The following is a 19807-nucleotide window of genomic DNA, read 5'->3' on the forward strand; positions in this document are numbered from 1 at the left end:
GCAGCAAATCCTAAGTATCAAAAAACAATGAAAACAACTCATTATTAATAGCTTTGTGCCATTATTGGAGCTGCATAAACGTGTCAATGGGGCAAGTGTTATCATAGCGGGATCAATAGCCTGAGCAGGGGGTGGTATCGACTGGGGCAGACGCTGCGACGCTACACCACCACTCCCTGGGGAACAGTGTGTCCACGGCAGGAGACTGAAATCAGTTTAGAGCATGAGGGGACACATTAATCCTATTACAACCAATCTGGTTGTTATGGTTTTTAGGGAGGTCGGAGCTTTTCCTGGGTAGCAGCGCTTAGTCTTTGGGTGAACACACACATACAAACACATCCTGAACTTGAATGTGTCTGCTATGTCTCCCATGGACATTCACCCACTATGGAGGTGATGGTAATCCAACACTTGCACAACATTCAATAAGGTGACTTAGAGAGCTCTAACTAAGGCCACCATAGCTTTTGACAAGCATGCCACCTCTTCATCTGTCAGTTTGCAATGATTGCGTAATTTCTATATAGCTGCCGACCTTGAGCACTGTGATGAATGTCATATTTCCGAATATGTAAGGAGCTATGAATATTACTCATGTTTAACTTTGCTCCTTTTCCTTTTTCACACATTGGAAGGAAATTACAGTTACTTTACTTTGCAGATTAATAAAATTAAATGACCCTAATTTAAAAAAAACAAAACAACTTAATTGGCACACTCTAGTTAGTCACATGCACAGAAATATATATTAGTGTGTACAGGCCCTGAACACACACACACACACACACACACACACACACACACACACACACGAGGCCTGTATGCATACAGGGGGAGGTTGAGTGGCGGGAAGCTCCTGCTTGGTACACCGAAATGAGCAACATGAACAACAAAGCGCCTCTGCAGTGCTCTGGAGGTGAGCTGACACCTCCCACTGTCGGCTCACACTCTTGAGTGTTGTTGGGCGGGAGCAGGAATTGAACTGCCGATCTTGGAACATTGAACGACCCGCTCTAGCGCCCGCTCTACCACTGAGCCACTGCCGCCCCCAAGCATGTTGTCATACTGCTAACAAATTATCAAGTATTATATAAAGTAAAAAATTACAATTATTCAATTCTAACTTACATATTCTGAAAAATTTACAATATGATTGCCTTAAGTTATTTCATTATGAAAGTACCTTTAATTAAGTAAAACATATTGCTTTCCTTTTAGCCAGTGTAACATTGTTTTGTTAGTTGAAGAGACATAGATCGACAAATGTAGCCTTAGTAGGATTCACAGTTCATAAGTTATAAGTTAACTTTTACTTAACAGACACTAATAAATAACACTGTAAATAAAAGGAGACACACTTTGAAAAGTTATCTGACTAACAGTCTGAGACTTGAAGCTGAAACCAGCAAACTGTTGCCCATGTGCTTGATTGACTGGAGTAATAAACCAACTACCAAAAGTGTAGCTGATTGATTTTCTGTGAACAGACTCATTAATCTGATTTCATTACCAGTACATGCACTAATGTAGAACTGCTTTAGACATCATTAGTGAAGTTGACCTTTAGCGTACATTGTGCTGTAGACACAATGGGTTGAAGACGTACTGTACTCTTTTTAAGGTCACTGGTTTTCAAAGTGCTATTAAGGGCATAAAATCTACTTTGTTTTTCCAGAGCTGTTTGTGTTGGACAGGAAATTCTATCAGGAAAACTGACTGGAAAATTACGTTTCACCATCAGTCTTAGTAACAAAGGTCAATCTTTGTGTGATGCTGTTTCCCAGTCTTCCTCCCTGTCAAGTAAATTACTATCCTCTGCATTCCATTGCAAGACCTTTTTCTCTGCTTCTTATATTATCGCTTCATAGTTGTGCCGTCTTAGTCACACGGTAACCAGACACCCCACCAGGAGATCGTCCTTTGTTCTACGTCACCCTAACGGACATAGCGCTAACCTTTTGCTGACACCTGAGCCCCGGTACTTCTCTAGGGTTTCAGGTCAATGTGAAATGCCCATCTCCACCTGCCTAGTGCCCAAACTGGGGGAGCAGACACACCTGAGCCCACTGCTCTGGCCCAAGATCGCTCAACCTTGCCAAGTTGCAGATCTGGTTTCCCACCAGCACAGAACATGATACCGTCACCGTCTGAATCTATCCTGGCCGTCCTGCCGCTGCTCCTCTGCCTCTTTCCTTCACTTCGACAACTGGCCAGAGGTCATCACAACAGCAAAAGCTAGTATAGACAAAACTTCAGGATAAAGTCATGAACTTCAGTTTCACCGATTTTATTCTGGCCAAGTCAACAAATAAGTTTTCAGCCTAGAGGCTTTCATCTTTTATGAAGTGGTGACAAGTCAATTTATCCTTGAGTTTTGTTTGTGGAACTGTTTTACCTCTGGGTGTTTCATGTCTTAATTTAAACTGATGGAAAAAATGAGGAAAGCCTTTCCTTGAACAGGGAGATCAGGCAATTTAAAAAATTGCCAACATCACTGACATCCACATTCTTATTGGTGAGGCAAGTCTTTGGGTTTAGTCTAAAAGATCAATTTGACGAAGTGACATTGTGCTTTAGTTTTATCTTCAGCTTTTATAGGCAAATTATTGAAAAAAAGAGAGAAGTCGTCACACTAATAATAAGAATTATATTGATCCGTCCAATCTTCACCCTCCATGTAGCAATTAAAATGTGAAATATTCCACATTGATAAATTTGAATGTATCACATTAAATGATAGTGTGACGCTATGGTTTGTACTTTGATTAGTTGTCTTGCTGCTCAAAATAAATGAAATGGAATAGCAACGCATTATATACCGTTGGTTATTAAAAGCAATGGGGGAAAATGAATTCAGTTTTGTTGACGTACAAACGGCAGATTAGTCATCAAATCTTTCTCCTTCCTAAAACCTACTGTAGCAATAAAGGCTGACGACAAACGCATGACAGAAATGATAGATAAAAAGAAAGAAGGATAAATACAGGATGACCAAGGTGGATGGAAAACTCTCCAGGCATTCTTGGCAAGGAGTTGTGTGTGTGTGTTTGCTGACAGAAGTGTTTGGTAGTCTAGGAGTCCGCTGACTCACTGTTGTGGTTTGTGTGTTTGACTGTGTCAGTGTTACTAAAGTCTAAAAGAACAAGATTTGAATGAGAAGAGCTGTCCTTTGTGGCGCCGTTCCATCACTACTTAAGGATGTATATACAGTATGCTGTAGGCATGTGTGTGTGGTGTGTGTGTTTGCATGTTTACTGTTCAGGCTTGCGTCACCCTTGTGTTCTGTTACATATTCACCGTCTACGAACATGCAATGACCTTCACTATGCGTCCTGTCTGCCGATGCTATAGATCCTCCAGGTAATTATGATGACATACACACACACTCCATCGTCTACCAACAGCTCTGGTTGCGCTAAACCCCTCAACAGAAAAAAAAAAGGATTGTGTCTTCTCCAAAACGAATACAAAGCCCTTTGCTGTGACAGCCTACTGTACCATCAGCTCTGTCGTTATTACAATAACAGCCTGGCCTGCTCCCAGCCTCTGTGTTTGGCTCATTAATGATGTAACCAGCAGGGATTGAGCCAAGGCGTGGGAAAGCCATTTTCATGGTGTCAAAACAATGGCTCCTAAACACCAGCACCAATCACACAGTATCTCTTGTAATTAAAAAAAGAAAAAAAAAACACTCGATTTTCTTTGCCACTCATTTAAGCACTGCTGCCATTGCCTAATCTTTCTGTGAAATGGCTATAAATAGCAGCAATCCACATATTAGTGCACCCAAAGCAATTTGCGACAAAACAGGATCCTCATGATTGTTTCTCATCTTCATATATGAAGATCCCAATAATAAAAACAACAACAACAAAAAACAAGGGCCTGGGATGAGCTCTTATCTGGTTGTATGGTGATAAAAACAAAAGAGGACAGGGAGGTGAGCTCAATCAGACGGCTGTCCACATGCCCTGCTTAATCTGCCCTCCCACCCGGCACTATCCATTGTAGTCAGAGTGCCAGAAAGCAGGATTAATGGTCATCTTTGTGTCATGCAAAAAAGTTGGCCCTCTGTCTAACAGTGCATACACCCTCTTTTTCTTTGGGTGACTCTGGGAGAGGTCGGCTGCATTCAAATCAGTCCATCCAGTCCAGCACAGCTGTCAAGTATGCCTCATTTTGGATGTAACCAGGTTTGATGGACAGAAGTAAATCATTAATACATAAAAATGTAACATGTGTGGTTAAACCCTGACATCGTGTACCAGCTAAGGTGCAAAACACTGTGGCTCACAACTTAGTTTGTCTGCAGGTATTTGAGCAAGCACAGCTCCAGCCCGTCTTCACTATGGGAATGCAGACCGCACTGCTCACGTTCAGATGTGCAGGGTATTTTTAGCAACATCAAATTATGATCACATCATTCTGACTGGGCATGCAATTACAGACATTTCACTGTGACACATATATTACCCTTGGCAGAAAGACACACTTAATAAACCCATGCATTTGAATTTTTTAAAAAATATTTGACTGATTAAAGTGCTTAAAACCTGAACTTGCTGGTGCAGTAGCAGAGAAGAACTGAATTCAGTGTCTGCCACACCTGAGTACATCGGCACTGACGAGAAAGAGGTGCGGAGGAAGAACAAAATTATTGTGTGCTCGCTTGTCCAGTGCAGAAAATGTCAATCCACTGGTTGCCTGTGATGAACCGTGTATTTCTTTCTCTCTTGAAAACACACACATGGTTCATGGTTTTAGGTCAGTTGAGCTGTATCAGACTCTAGCTGCATTAGGTTTGCATTCATCATACCCATTCTGCATCTCTTCCTATTTCTTTTGTGATGACTCAAATCAGACAAGCATCCAAAGCAGCCAGCAGGTAAGGAAATATATCCTGACATGGAATTTCCCAAAGGGTTTGGATAGTGAGCCAAGCTTCAGAAGACCATCTGCGTGGCCTTTTAAGGCCCCAAACTGTCACATTCCTGTGCCAAAAGTAGGCTCTTTTTTTGAGGTGCAACGGCTTTCCTTACCCCTGACTGGCAGGCCACAGATACCTGCACCTAACATTTAGTTAGGCAGGTAAACTCAGTGGAAAGTTTATAACGACCTTAATGTATATTAAGTGTAATATATGTGTACAAATGTAAGTGTGTGTGTGTGTGTGTGTGTATTATACCAATACACCTGGTGCAGTGCTGCTTGAAGAGAGCAGATAAAGAATGTCTGTCTGCCACTGCGTCTAAAACTACCTCACTTCTTTCCCTGCATGTGCCTTGCATAGACAATTCCTCTCATCACACCCTCCCAATCCAACGTGCGCATTACCCCATGCTTCCCAACGACACGAACATTTGCGGCATTTGAATTTTTTTTAATTTTTTTTTTTAAATCGTGCCCCATTCTTGCCGTGTCGACCCATTTTCCGCAACTCATCTTCATCACCGTGTCATTACGCGCGGCGCGGCGCGCGTCTTGGCGAGCTGCGGCTCCCATTGATAAAAAAAAAAAAATCCGCGCCTGAGAAAAAGAGCGCTGCATTCAACGTCACCGAAACATGCGTTCACTTCTCCCAGGTCAGCTGCAACAAAACGCATCGCATGAAGGGCACAAGCGTGAAGATGAAAATTGCAGTGTGCGCGTTTGGGTGGAAAAACCGTACCTGCATTTTGTCTGATGTGAACACCTCGATGTCTACTTCGCAGGCGATGATAGTCACCATCTCCAGTTTCATACTTATCGATGGCATTCCCCTTCGTTTGTGGAATGAAATGGAGGGGGGGAAAAAATGAGTAAAAAGTCTTCCTCCTCCTTTTTATTTTTTGGTGCGTCGCAGAGAGAGTGGGTCGGGTCCGGACACCTGACGTTGTTCTGGGTGGGTTTTCACCGGCGGACAGAGTTGCTGCTGCACTCCTCACTGCACCGACAAGAGTGATGCTGCAGCAGCCGCACAAACTCTCTCCCTCCCTCACCCCACCTCTCTCCCTCCCTCCCCTCCGGCTCCACATTGACGTCATTACCATCTTCACGTTCGTCGTGTTTTACGCCACTACGGTGCTTGACGAGCCGTGCACTGCAGAATCCAGGGTCTGGTTGATTCCGCTTTTTTCCCCCTCCTCCTATTATTATTTTATTTGATCTTATATTGTATATTTCGTCTTGACTGGAGAAACTGGAGAAATTCGAGCCATCGGCCCAAACCCCCATGTCAGCATGACACCTTGACTCACCTCCTGCATTCCGACAGTCTGTCGTTCAGACTTGCTTTCGAAAGATGATTTCATGCAGTTAAAAATAACACAATGCTGCAGAGAATGTCATGATGCCCACACCATTTTAATACACTGGAGGTCAAGTGTGGGAACAAAAGGACTGTCAGAGTTAGTCAGCAGTTAACAACTAAGCAGCTTCTATTAAACATCCATGCAACCATGACATCAATAAATAATCATTATGAGGTCATACTTGTTGGTTTGCTGTGGTAAACTGTTGCTCTGACCTTTTATTTTACTGTATATACATTCACATAATGAATTTCATGGGATATGAAAATAGTCATAAAACAACATTTTCTTCCATACTAACAACCCAGACTGAACCCCGTTTGGGATGATGATTATAATAAGAGATAAGAACGTTTTATTGCATGACGTTTAATTTCTCCCGGACCAATCACAGCCTTCAACAGCTCACATGTGAAAACACTTAGCCTTTTGCTTTGAATCTCAAACATAAAAAAAAAAAACCCTGCACTTTTCAGGCGGCAATGTATAAACACGCTTAATGGCCACTGTTACTACTTAATGATGACCTTGTGATTGCAGCACAGACATGTAAGATCGACGTCTGAAACGCTGTCTGGAGTTATTGGCTCGCTGATATACAACAGAGCTGTGCATTCCAATCAAGACACAGTTACGCAAGCTGCCTGTCAGCAGCACGTTGCCAAGTTTATGCAGCCCTCAGTTGACATGGTTTATGACTCCATGGTCTTCAGTATAAATGACATCAAACACGGTCACATATCAGAGAGCAGAAGCTGCCACCATGCTCTGGAATGACCCCAAAGCAAAAAAGTGTAATTTCACTTTCAAATAATTTTATATTCTGTATGAGGCGCTTGTAGCCTGTTTTGAGATTTTTTGAGTTTAACATACAAACTGCTTGTTACAAGCTAAAGCTAAGCTTTAGTCAAAGAAACCAAAATTGCTAAATATGAGAGTTTAAGAGACTGGCTAGGTTAAAATAACGTCCCCTGCTCTCTGTGGCCAGTTGAAATCTTGAGCTGTTTGTATTTTCCGTGTGACCAAACTGTTGTCCTCTTTCCATGCTGCAGGCAAAAACAGAAAATTAATGAATGAATAGTTTGGGCATTAGTCTGGAGATTTTTAGTTGATCCTGGAAAGGCGGGAAAACTTCACAACAAAACAATAAGCTCTAAGCTTTTGGTGCTGACTTGTTGATTGGAGATTAACTGCACCGTGGTTCTTTATCACTCATAATAAAGCAGGTGATGAAGTCGACTGTATTACCGCTGCCGCAGCTCCTTCCCTCTTCATTATGGTGATACAGTGCGAGTTTCCACTTCAGCAGATCCCAAATCACTTAAAAAAAATTCCCACAGATATTAGGGCATTGCGTAATGTCCTAACAAACCATGTCTTCCTTCCATCACTCACATTAACTCCCCTCTCTGCCCCTCCCTCCTTCCATTTCATAATAATTATTGCCTGGCCGGCTGAGACAGCTAAGTCATCCATGAGCCATTAATACCAAGTCTCTGGGTGGTGGAGGCTATTTATGTCTGAGTGTGTCAGGCATTGTACATACTTTGCAGACAGAGACCATGAGTGACAATTGTGAGGATGACTCCACTAGCCAGCATCTTTCACCCACTCTAGAACAATCTGCCTTCAAATGTCATCATGTATCAGACACTGTACCATGTGGCCTGAAGACTGAACAGTATCATCAGTTACTTCATTTACTGGAAGTGCGGGGAAATTTTACTCTTTCAGGTCAAGGTAGTGTGAGAAATTTGTGTTCATATGGAAAATATGACAAGTCTAAATGTGTTTTTGAAATCATATCCACACGTCATTTTCACAAGGTAAATGTTGGAGCGGTGCATGTGTGTTTTCTGGAAGCCTGATTCAGAGAAAGTTTCTCAATGCTGTTGATAGAAAACATGGTTTTACTTTCATTCATGTACCCTGAGACCTGCATCAGGTCCCCAAAGAAGGTTTAGTATTTAAACATTGTAAATAAAGGGAATTTTGAGAGAAGGAAATTCCTTTTTGCATGTTTTGATCATTCCATCCCTGTCCTACACATCCACCTTAGAAATTGATATGCAAAGTATTCTTTTGCCATTGAAATAACAAGCTAGAATTAAAGGACAAAAGCTTGAACTTGTTTGATAAAAGTTATAGACAAACTGATGTACTGTACTGTATTAGCTAAAGTTAATGGGAACATTGTTGAAACATTTAGCTACAGACAATGGCTAAAAGAATTAGCAAAGTGTGACAGACAAATAGTTAACCTAAAAAGTTGAGTAGTATGCAAAGGCCAAAGCTTAAACTATTGTGGTTGATTAAAATAATCGGCAAGCTGTTGAAATTTTGAGCTAAACTTAATTCTGGTTAAAAGAATTAGTTACCTAAAGGTACAAATATTTCAAATAGTTATACTAAATGTTAATTGACTAATAGTAAAGCAGATAAAAGTAGAAAAAAGTTAAAAGAACATGACAAACTGATAAAACAGTTTGCTAAAAAAGAATGGTTGAAACGCGACAATGGAAAAATGGTTACTGTGCTGTATATAAATGTGCTGCTGCATTCTTCCTCCTCGTCTTCCTCCTCCTCCTTCTCCTCCACAATTCTCTTCTCCATTTTATATCATCTGTTAGATTGAAGCTTGCATGGAAAAAAAACACACTCTTTGTCCATGTCAAATAAGAGCTTGAGACTGAAAAGTGTAGCAGTTCATTTCTTGCAGATGAACATGACCTTTCAAATTCTGCCACCTTACAGAGACTATTTAATAAACAGTGTTCAGTTTTTATTTAATATCAAACTGTTTAAATAGCAGGATGTCACTAAAGATGTTTGGTTCAAAGGCGACAAGACCTCCAAAGTTTACTCTGGATTTTCTCATCTTTTTCCAATAATGTCAAAAAAGTAAAAAGATAAATTTAACTGCAACAAGAAAAATCCTATAACTTCGAGGTTATTCTAGATGGTTCAGATCAATATTCTTCTTCAGCTAAGTTCTTTTAGATAAAATTGCATGACAAATTTTTATTTATAGACAGACAATCAGTCAGTCTTTGCTCTGTCCCATTTCACTCAACCAGTTTGTGTGTGGGTGTAAAAATAAAAGACTTATGTAGCATAAATTCACAGATAAGGCACAGTGAACAGAATAGTTGAATTCTAGGTTTCAGAGAATGTAAAAAGTGCATGACACACTTGATAAAAGATGAGAAGATGACGAGGCAGTAAGTCAGAAGGGATGCCGCAAGGGTGAGAGGCTCACTGAAGAGCAGCCTTTATGAATTGTGAAGTGAAGCTCTGCAGATGAGTAGGATGGGAAAATCAGGGCAGTGGAACATCACAGTGGGCTCACACACACACACACACACACACACACACACACACACACACACACACACACACACACACACGCTCAAAATCATGATATACAGTTGTATGTTCATTCACACAAAGCTTGACGTTGCAGCAGCATGTAAGCATGATGACAACTAACGGTGAATTGCAAAAAAATGCAAAACATTTGTGCTTCCTCCTTTATGAATTCGCACTGAACACTGGGAAGCATTTAGGAATTCACCCAAAAATAGAAATGAATGGAAATATGAAAAATAGGTCTCACAACAGATGTGTGTATGTTTTTGAGAGAGAGAGAGAGAGAGAGACAGAGAGAGAGAGACAGAGAGAGAGAGAGACAGACAGAGAGAGACAGAGAGAGAGACTGCAAATGCATGTAAGAAATTAATTAAGAAAACATAGCGGTGCTCGGGAAACACGCACACACACGCACACACTTCATCCCACCACAATCAAACTCTTGGTACACCAGGCTACCTCACTTGGCCCGGCCAAACCAAACCCTGGTGCCCCTGCCAATGCAGCTGCTGTAATCTAGGCCAAGCTATTTATACAGCAAGCAGCCAAGTACAGGCACAGGGAGCCAGGGGGAGACAGAGGGATGGGAGGATGAAAGGGTCTCTACATGGTAGAGACACAGACTGGAGGTGAGAAAGATCAGGGGAGAACAGAGGAGCACACAGGGACGGGCTGGTGGTGAGTGAATAAAGGTAGTGTGCGGTGTATGAAAATAGAAACAGACACCAATAAAAAGGAAGGGGCGTCCCGTCAGGTGCACAAAACAGCATGAATACCTGAAGACAAGCAAACGCCGGCCATGACCTGTCAATGATATATCACAAGTAACTTGATCAGCACTCCTTCAAACCCCCGAAATTTACTTCATCCAGAAGTTTAAGAGAGAAGAGAAGCTGACGTGATGAAATGTGAAATGGGATTGTAGCTGCTGTGCAGTGCTTAGTGATTTGGATGTGAAGAATCTTGACAGGCATGTTTTAAAATTACTTCTGGCAATCAAGCTTTAATAAACAGCAACAGAAAAATCTCTGAGGTTAACTCTGATTATGACTCTTTTCTCCTAATTAGCTAAATTCATCCGGTTTCCAGGGGAACCCTGCGTACGCAACTGTTCAAGCTGAATCCACAATATATGAACATCTCTACGTACGACGCTGGGGTTGCACATGGAGAAACTTACATCACAACATGTGACTTAAAATCTATACATTAGACAAAGTGGATTAGCTGTTTAACTCTTCATAAAATCTTCCAAGAAGAGTGAATGAAAATTGAAGGTTACTGAAATTCATCCATCTATTTTCTATAACCTCTTCTACAACCTCTGGAAGAGGGTCGCCAGGGCAGCTGCATGTCATCCTCACCAGATCAGCCCAGGTCTGGATTCACACCATCAGTGAGGCAACGTAGTGACCATCCATCCAAGGTGGGAAGTTCAGATCAGTATCAAGTAAATATTGAACGTACAACCCAATGTCTACAGAATGACATTTTCACTGGCGATTGTTAAATAAATCCATAACTACATAACAAAAGCCACTCTATGTGCAAATTACGTTCAAAACAATAAAACAAACATGGCTAAAGCTTGGGGAGCTGACGGTTGTTTTTGGTTCACAGCCCACATCTGGTTTTCCACCAACAGCTGTACAATGCTTTAACCCCGTCCAGCAGCTTAGGCGTTGGAAATGAGCTGCTGTATAGCTGGGCAGAGACAGAGGGAGAAGAGGGGGGCGGACGAGGAAGCAAAGAGCGACACGTGCCGATAGTTCTACTGATTGCTTTGCCTTGAAATCAGGTCATATTGGCGGCCTCTCAGACTCGACCCTGCGTCAGTACCAGACACAACACAAGAGGAAGGGGTTAGGGGTAGTCTCAGAGTTCTGAAGACAACACTTTGTTTTAATTTTTATTTTTTGATTTATTTTTGATGAAGACAAGAAGAAGGAAATAAGTCTACCTATTAATGAGAAGATAGGGGTAGCCAGCTACAATATTCTTTTATTTCCAACAGAAATCCTCTTAACTGAGAACAAGTGGTGAGACTGCTGTGTTGAAAATTGAAGGCTGAGGTTGACTCATGAGCCAACTGTGTGAAAAGTAAAAAGAAAACTCATGGGAACGGAACTCATGGGGCAAATGCCTCATTCAGCGCCATCGTCATTCTGTGAGGTCACCATGATGGTGCTGTTTTACATGGACCTGCATTATGTGATGAAAGTCCTTCACTCCTGGAAACCTACGACTAGCATTGGGAATCTTGTGTTTGTCAGTAGATTAAGGAATGATTTTTCATTCTGAACTATTTTACTCTCGACACCAAGAAAGCTTTCACTGGTGTAATCAATTTGAACGGCTGTATTTTCTCAGTCACATATTTAATATATAAATTGTGAAATATCTGTTACATCCAGATTATGATTGAGATCTGGATCCATTTGCAGTGGAACAGGAATTTTTTTCATGTCTGTGTATTGTTTTATTTTTTTAATCTTTCTTGATTGGTGATAAAACATCTCTGTCTCACAAAATTGTGAGATTAAGTAAAAATAGCTGTGTTTAAAGATTGATTTGCATACAGACAAATATGCAAAAGGTGGATGGTCAGATAACGACCTCCACCCAAAGTAAACTGAATCAGGGAGAGAATCACAAACACAACTGTATTTCTATTTCCAGCAAAGTAACAAGAGTGAAAAACAAGTCCCCTGGAAGAGAAATCAGCAACATCACACTGTCAATATTCTTTTTTTGTTGTTGTTTTTCAAAAGAGGAAGAAATTGATTAAGCAGCCAGCTTCACCACCTCTTGCCTCATGAATGAGTCTAATAAGCAGGTTTGCAGAGGAGTGGGCTCCAAAGCAGACTACAAAGAAGAGTGGTAAAAGGAAATACAAAAGGACAAAAGCCAAATAAAATTAAAACTACCATACGAAGCAGAATGTCTACTTTTAAATATGTGCAATACGGACCATCAGTCAGCGGACAAAGAATTGATCCAATTTTTAACATAAATCAAGTTAAATATATACTGTAATATCATGTAAATCCTGGCAGTGTGATCAAGCAAAATTCCTGTTTTACCTTTTTTATTTTAGCTTCATTGTCCACATTCAATAAAAGCATTCATGTCCAGCACATCTTTATATTTTTAGCAGCTTGTATCGTTACAGTCAACCTCAATTTATTGCAGTCCATTTATAGTTGGCATGAGTCAAAGAGGAGGACATACAATGTTGTAATTTGGATCTGCGTTTCTTAAAAGCACACTTCTTTCTTGAGAGTGACTGGAAAATAATCTGGAATCAAATGGAATGAAACCAACAAGGCTGAGAACAAATACCTGTGTCTGACAGCACAACCGAGGATTTCATCACCAAACCTTTTTGCACACAAACCCTGATCATAATTACACACCAAAGACAAAAAAAATCATTTCCCCAAAGCTCCACAGGTATAAAATCTTTACTGTATGAGTGTAAATATATATTATTTTAAAAACCATGAGGATATAAGGGTGATTGTCTTCAAATAGATGGCCTCATGCCATCTATTTGAAAACAGATGGCATGAGGCCATAGAGGGTGACATAACAGACTTATGAACATGACATTGATTCATGTGGAGCTTAATTTTTTAATTAAGAGGAAATTAAATCACTTGAACGTGTTCCAAGAGACAGTTTTCATAACAGTACATTATTAGTACTGTATGTCTCCCTACAGTACAATTATAGAAACTCAGTGAAGACTCCTCCAGCAGATCCAGAAATAAAAATGTGATTTTGAAAGCTGTGCAGGTTTTGAAAATAAGATAAAAATAAGAAAAATAGGGGTTTTGTCCTTGTTATTTTGATATTTTGGGGGAGGCGGGGATCGAATGACAGATGGTGTTGACTAAAGGTAAATTATGATTTGATTGTTTTTTTTAATGGGATCAATCAATCTAACTGACTTGACACTAATGTAAGAATATAGGCAGATATTAGCTAAAAAAGCATGTCAATCACATGTGACAGAGAAAGATGTGGTGTCTTATAGTGATTTAAAAAGGAGCAATGCTTACGCATGCTTGATTTATTCGTTATCTGTTTGATTGATAATCCAAAATAGTTGGTAATTGAGTGATCAAATCATTGTTTCTGCACCGAGATATTACCTTCCTTTTATAAATGTGACATCAACTTGCAGAAAAACTGAAACGAAACACTACATTTGAATTTACTTTTATGTGACAGCCAGTTGTCATGGATTTTGTGACATCAATTCTGCAGTTTGCCGACACCTCTGCCGTTCGTTTCACTGCATGAGACATGTTGATATTGAGATACCAAGATAAACTAATTAATTGTGAATCGTGACAGAAACTTGGCGCCAAAAGAAACAGCCACACAGGTGCTCCGGCTGATCAGACCTCTGTTCAGGTTTGACATGAATGAATTGTGACTTTTGCGAGTTGACCAGATTGCACTTGTTAATGAGAGTAGTCCTTTCCCACAAGAGATCATTTGAAGAAATGTTTTCAATGGAAAAGTAAAAAGCTGAAGAAAAAATGCCCATGCCAATTTTCTCAAAATCCACATCCTACATTTACTAAATGCAAAAACAATTAAAAAAAAAAAAAGTGGTGTGACTCTACTCCTTTCAGTGTTGATCCTTAAAAACATTTTACAGCTCACTGAGTTTTTTATTACATAATAAACAGTGAGGGGAGGGGAATAACTAAGCCTTTGACTTTTTTGAGCAGGAAACGGATTGGTGTTAATAATAATATTAATGATGGTTTGATTTTATAGGAGCATCACAATGACAGATGACAATCTGTGAGCCAATACTACAACAACTGTCTTTTATTTTATATATTTACACCTGTTTTATCAGGGCGGCATGGTGGTGAAGTGGGGAACACTGTCACCTCACAGCAAGACAGTTGCGGGTTCCAGTCCTGTTCTGTGTGGAGTTTTTATGTTCTCCCGTGTCTGCATGGGTTCTTTCCGGATTCTCGGACTTCCTCTCACCTCCAAAAACACAAATTGGTTGGTTCCAAATGATCTGAAGGTGTGAGTGTGTGCGTGAGTGGTTGTTTTGTGTGGTTCCATGGTGCACAGGCACCATGCCTGGAGTGTCCCCCGCCTATAGACTCCAGCAACCTTTGTGCCAGCGAAAACGGAAGAAGCGGAGAAAAACATGAATGAATTAATATTTTGTCGGAAATCGAAATGACTGTCATGATTTACATGAGAATCGTTGGAAAAAAAAGAAAGAAGAAAAAGTCAATCAGACCTAATCAATCCAGTTAGCCCTTTGTTCAACATGGTTGTGCAACATTTACCTACTCTACAACCCCCCTCCCCCAGGCATTCATTTAATATTCATCCACTGCAAAAAAATGTCAGTAAGGATAAAAACTCTATTGCAACCAGACTGCAGCAATAGCTCGTCTGAACCAAACAGTGCTTTCTAACGTTGTCTTCTCTTGAACAGCATTGCGTTTTATCTGCCTTCTGCTTGATGAATAAAGAGAAAACAAACCGGCAGGTTGGCGAGACAACCCCGGTCAGTGTACCAGAATTATACCCAGGCCGCAGCGGGAGCAGAGGCCAGCGGCACTGACTCACTCTACACTGATGCAACATGTCTGACCTTCACCGTGCCGCACACCCACTCCCTCACGTTCATCCCTCAGGATCCACTCCCAAAATAGTGCAGAGTGCAGTCTGACAAGTGTAAATGTATCACTACCACGCACGTAGCATGTACATTCATTGTGTGTGCACGAGTCATACACACGCCGGACAACTCACTTGGCATCTCACTTTTCACATCCTGCATCACGCTATCTTTAGTCCCCTGCTGTGTGTCACTGCTCCACCCTTCTACACGGTTGTCTTTATCGCCCAATATGAGTCTCACTTTCACAGACAGCCCTGTCCATCAAAGAAGTTAAAATTTTCACAGCCCTATGCATCACTTCCATCCTACCACTGCAATTTAAAACATTGCAGAAATGGTAGTTTTCCTTGGAATTATTATTGTCGACTGTGGACAGTTCCAGTGCTATTTCATGTGGGTGGGTTGTTGTGTTTTTCTGGTTTGGTTAATGACAACATTTGAATACAGGTAGTCCTCAACACAAACAGTTCTGAGAGGCTGTTTGTAAGCCGAATTGTTCAAAAATCGTTATTTATTAAATTTCAATCAATAATCACCATTTCAGATCGTATAAATGTCATGCCTACTCAAAAGTCCAACACACCACTTTATGCTTGATTATTCTGTTTTTTTTCCATTAAGTTTCTCTGTTAAATTGACCAATTACCTAACCTGGTCAACATTGGTTTCTACATCATTTGGCTAAGAAAGAATGTAAAACAATACCATTTTAATTTTACCATTTTTATTTTATTCCAGTCCTGAGTTTTTAATCTCAAAGTGAGATTATTAAAAATAGTAAGTGTGTAGGAACAGTCCTATTTATATAATGAGAACTTTTTTCTTCATTCAGATTTTTCCCAGTCATTTCAGGGGAGAATTGGGCTGATCTGAGCAGACCTCAGTCAAACTCCATGAACATTCAGAGGCCACTTAAGAGGCATTTCACCATTTTACCTAAAAGCTGGTCAAGGGAACAAAACACTGTAGATAAAAGACAAAAAGTGTGTCACGAGGTTTTACTTTTCTCTATCAAGAAAAGCTTTCAGAACTTGTAAAGAGCTCCTTATAAATACGAGTGCATACCTCTCTCTCTCTGAAGGAGCATAATGTGATTACAGGAACAGCTCATCCTCTTGCATGCAAGCCTCAGGGAACAGGGACAGAGGGCAATGTATTTGTTTGGTGGGGGCCAAGAACTCAAAGACACCCAAATGTAGGTTACCATGTCCTCGATCATTGTGTGGATGTCGTCAATGGAGATGTCCAGTTTTTAGCAATCGAAACAACAATGAAATTAGAAATTTTACAGCAGTTTACAGAGTTTACAGACTCTGTATGCGCGCGCGTGTGTGTGTGTGTGTGCACGCTTGCTTACAGAAGTAAACATAACTGCTAGAAGACAAAAGCAAAAACTGTTCACACCTTGAAAATATCACAAGCAACCTCATGTTTTCCTGTCATTGTTTCTAAATGTTTAAGCAAATGTCAAATGTATTTTTGTTTTTAGTGCAGTTCTCCTTATTGACCATTATGGAGAACAATTTATTGGCATGCTCTGACTGAAGGGTGTGTGGGAAGCATTTCCACTTAAAAGCCGGCGTGTGAATTGTAATGAAGCAAGGAGGCAAAAACCGAGAGGGAGGGAAGGCGGCACACACAAGCAATGGGTGTATAAATGGCAACATCACAAAGCAGGAGTGATTCACTTAAAGGGATTTTGTGTATGTGCCACATTTAGCCTATTCCCTTTGCATTTACTTATATACAGAGGATAAATAAAGGATGGGTGAAGAACACTACAGACTAAGTCACCCAAAGAGGAGAGATGATGGGGTAAATAAGCTGTGAATCAGTTCTGGGGTTTATAAAGGATGAATTTGAAGAAACAAATGTATCCCATGAATGTAGGATCCTTTTTTGCCACCACGAAGGATCAGAGACATAGATCCTTCATGGATTAAACAATATACACCCACAAAATTAATTTTTATGAAAATATCTGGCTACTTTCTGATATTGTTGCAGTATTTACTACAACCAGAATTCAGCTGTCAATGTTGCTAGGCGACGCATAAAGCACTTCGTGATGCAAAGGGTAGGAACAGTCAGAGCTGGTGAAACGCTCCTTAAGCCACGCCGTCTCCTTTAACAGCGTTCAGTGTGGCAACTAAAGCTCTATGGAGGCGGTGGCCTTTGAGGACCGTGTCCTTTGAAGGATGTGGCCCCTGAATTGAGGAACAGTGTTTCAATATAGAAATATTTGGACAGAGTTTGCAAAGAATGATTCCAGCTGGAAAGATGGAGAGATGGTGTAAACAGACCCCCCCCAAGAAAAAAAAAAAAAAGGATCTCGCAATCCCAGGAGCTCCTGCTCTGAGGAGCTGTTACAGAAATACTCTGCCTCGATTACAGAGGCCTTAACAGCATGTGTGTGCATGTATACAAATGTAACTGTAGGCGTATATGTGGACTACGAATGTTTGAAGCACACAAGGTTAACACACTGAATAATGGATCACTTATGTGATGACAAGCTGAGCGTGGTTCATGGTTCTGTGCAGTCATATTGTAATCTGTAGCCCTGTCTTTACTAAACCACCAACAGGATGTGTGCGTGTGCATGTGTGTATGTGTGTGATTGTGTGTGTGATTGTGTGTAAGCAATCAGCAGCACAGCTAGAGACTGTGACAGGACTTAAACAGAAAGGAACAAAAGCTGTGGATGACATCATGCACTTGTTGCAAAGCTTTGAATCTCAAATGCGCTGACACATCTAGTGGGATGACTCAAACGGACACAGACTGATGCACCAATGTACAAACACACACACACACGCACACACACGCACAGCATCAATATGTGACGCATAGAGTTTACTTCATCTCACCCTGTGTTTTTCCTCTTTGAACACAGCTTCATGGATGCTGCATGCAAACAGAGCTGTAGGGAGGTCACTCAGATCCATCATCTCTTCCACCATGCCATCCTGATCAGTCTCCCCAAACACCATGTCCTCTTCCTCCTCCTCCTCTTCCTCCTCCTCAGGATCACTGCTGTAGGCCTCTGAGCCATTGCTCCATGCCTTGGAGCTCTCTCGCAGCATTGAGAAACCTTCTCGGAGGCAGCTAGCAGGTAGGGTGGCACCACAGAGAGTGGAAACTGAGGAGATAGAAGGTTAACAGATAGTAAACAGGAGATAGATGTCTATACAGGCAGGATGTGACATGAACAGAAACAGTGAATTTTTTTTTAAAAAGAGACAAGTAAATGGGGAGATTTAAAAGTACACCAGTTAAGTTTTTGCCCTAAATGAAAAAAATGCATCTATATATAGGGCAGTGCTAGTGTGTTCTTTATCCTACAAAATACTGAATGCTTTACGGTTTATCATGGATGATAAACCAAAGCTAACTCCAACCCTTATTATACAGTAACATGGTATAATGTGCTTATAACAATTTTATAGTGATTTTGGGAGTCCGATATTTGTGGCTGACAGACGTAAAGACTTGTACATCACTGTCTCATCTTCAGCTGCTTCTTCCACATTGTGGGCAACAGCAGTTGCTACAGACTAATAATATGATATTATGAGTTTTTATTCTTATTAATTGTACAATAACATGATATTATGTGCTTTTAACAGTTTACAATTACAATATTAGTGGCGAACAGATGTAAAGTTGAGTGAAATTCAATCTGTTGTAAACCTGAAATTTAAACTGGAGGTGTGCTGTCAGGATGCCATTGTCAGGTTTGTGTGTGTTGCCAGTCCTGGAGAATGACTTCACAATTCTGGAATGGCTAGTGAATGACAAGTTAAAAACAAGCCTGTATTTCTGACATTCTTCTTTCTATCACAGTTCATCTTTAACTTGTCTAGTGACTTTGAGAAAATCCATGTCCATGGAAACATCTTTAAGTGACGCACTGACGAGCTATTTTTCCTTCTCTGAATAATTCACACTTTTTCGAAAGTTTGCATCCAACAAATCCATAACTGGAGTCAAGACATAATTTATGGGGTTGTGAGGAATGATTATATAAATTTTGGAATGATCAGTTTGGTTGAACCACTTCAGTTCACTTCAGTAGAAAGAAAATTCCATAATGTGCTCATGCAATAGGCAACTTTATTTAGAAATGTTTAAAAGATTCTTTATTGGCCTAATAAGGAATTTTATTACTTATTAATCTCATTAGACCAATTGCCCTCTAATGCAAGCGTCCAGTATTTTACTGGCGACAGAGTGCCATCTGCTGGGACCTTCAAAGGGTTGGAGAGCATCATCCTTTTCATCACATTTCAATAACATTTGAAAAATTTGCCCAATCTGGAAAAATTAAGGAGGAGCTCGTTACAGATTGGGATTACAATACGCAAGCGGCACCCTGCTGTGAACTGACATCTGCAGATTGACGCGCAACTGAAAACGCACGAAGGCAATGAGACAATGACATCATAGCTCCACAGCAAAACAGGTTTAGATA

General features: G+C 40.6%; 1 protein-coding gene across 2 annotated transcripts in view; it reads right to left on the reverse strand.

The window, feature by feature from the left end:
* The window catches only part of rcan3 (regulator of calcineurin 3), a 32082-nt gene that overhangs the window by 11864 nt on the left and 411 nt on the right, over window positions 1–19807 (reverse strand). The window contains exon 2 of one of the 2 annotated variants that reach the window (XM_068339195.1): window positions 18204–18475. In XM_068339195.1, coding sequence (XP_068195296.1) covers window positions 18204–18419 — 216 coding nt within the window. In that variant the 5' untranslated portion in view covers window positions 18420–18475. Of the gene's footprint in view, window positions 1–5671; window positions 5922–18203; window positions 18476–19807 lie in introns of those variants that run through there. The other variant, XM_068339196.1, reaches the window with a different exon arrangement.

The sequence above is a fragment of the Antennarius striatus genome, chromosome 17 (assembly GCF_040054535.1).
Source record: "Antennarius striatus isolate MH-2024 chromosome 17, ASM4005453v1, whole genome shotgun sequence".
Lineage (NCBI taxonomy): Eukaryota > Metazoa > Chordata > Actinopteri > Lophiiformes > Antennariidae > Antennarius > Antennarius striatus.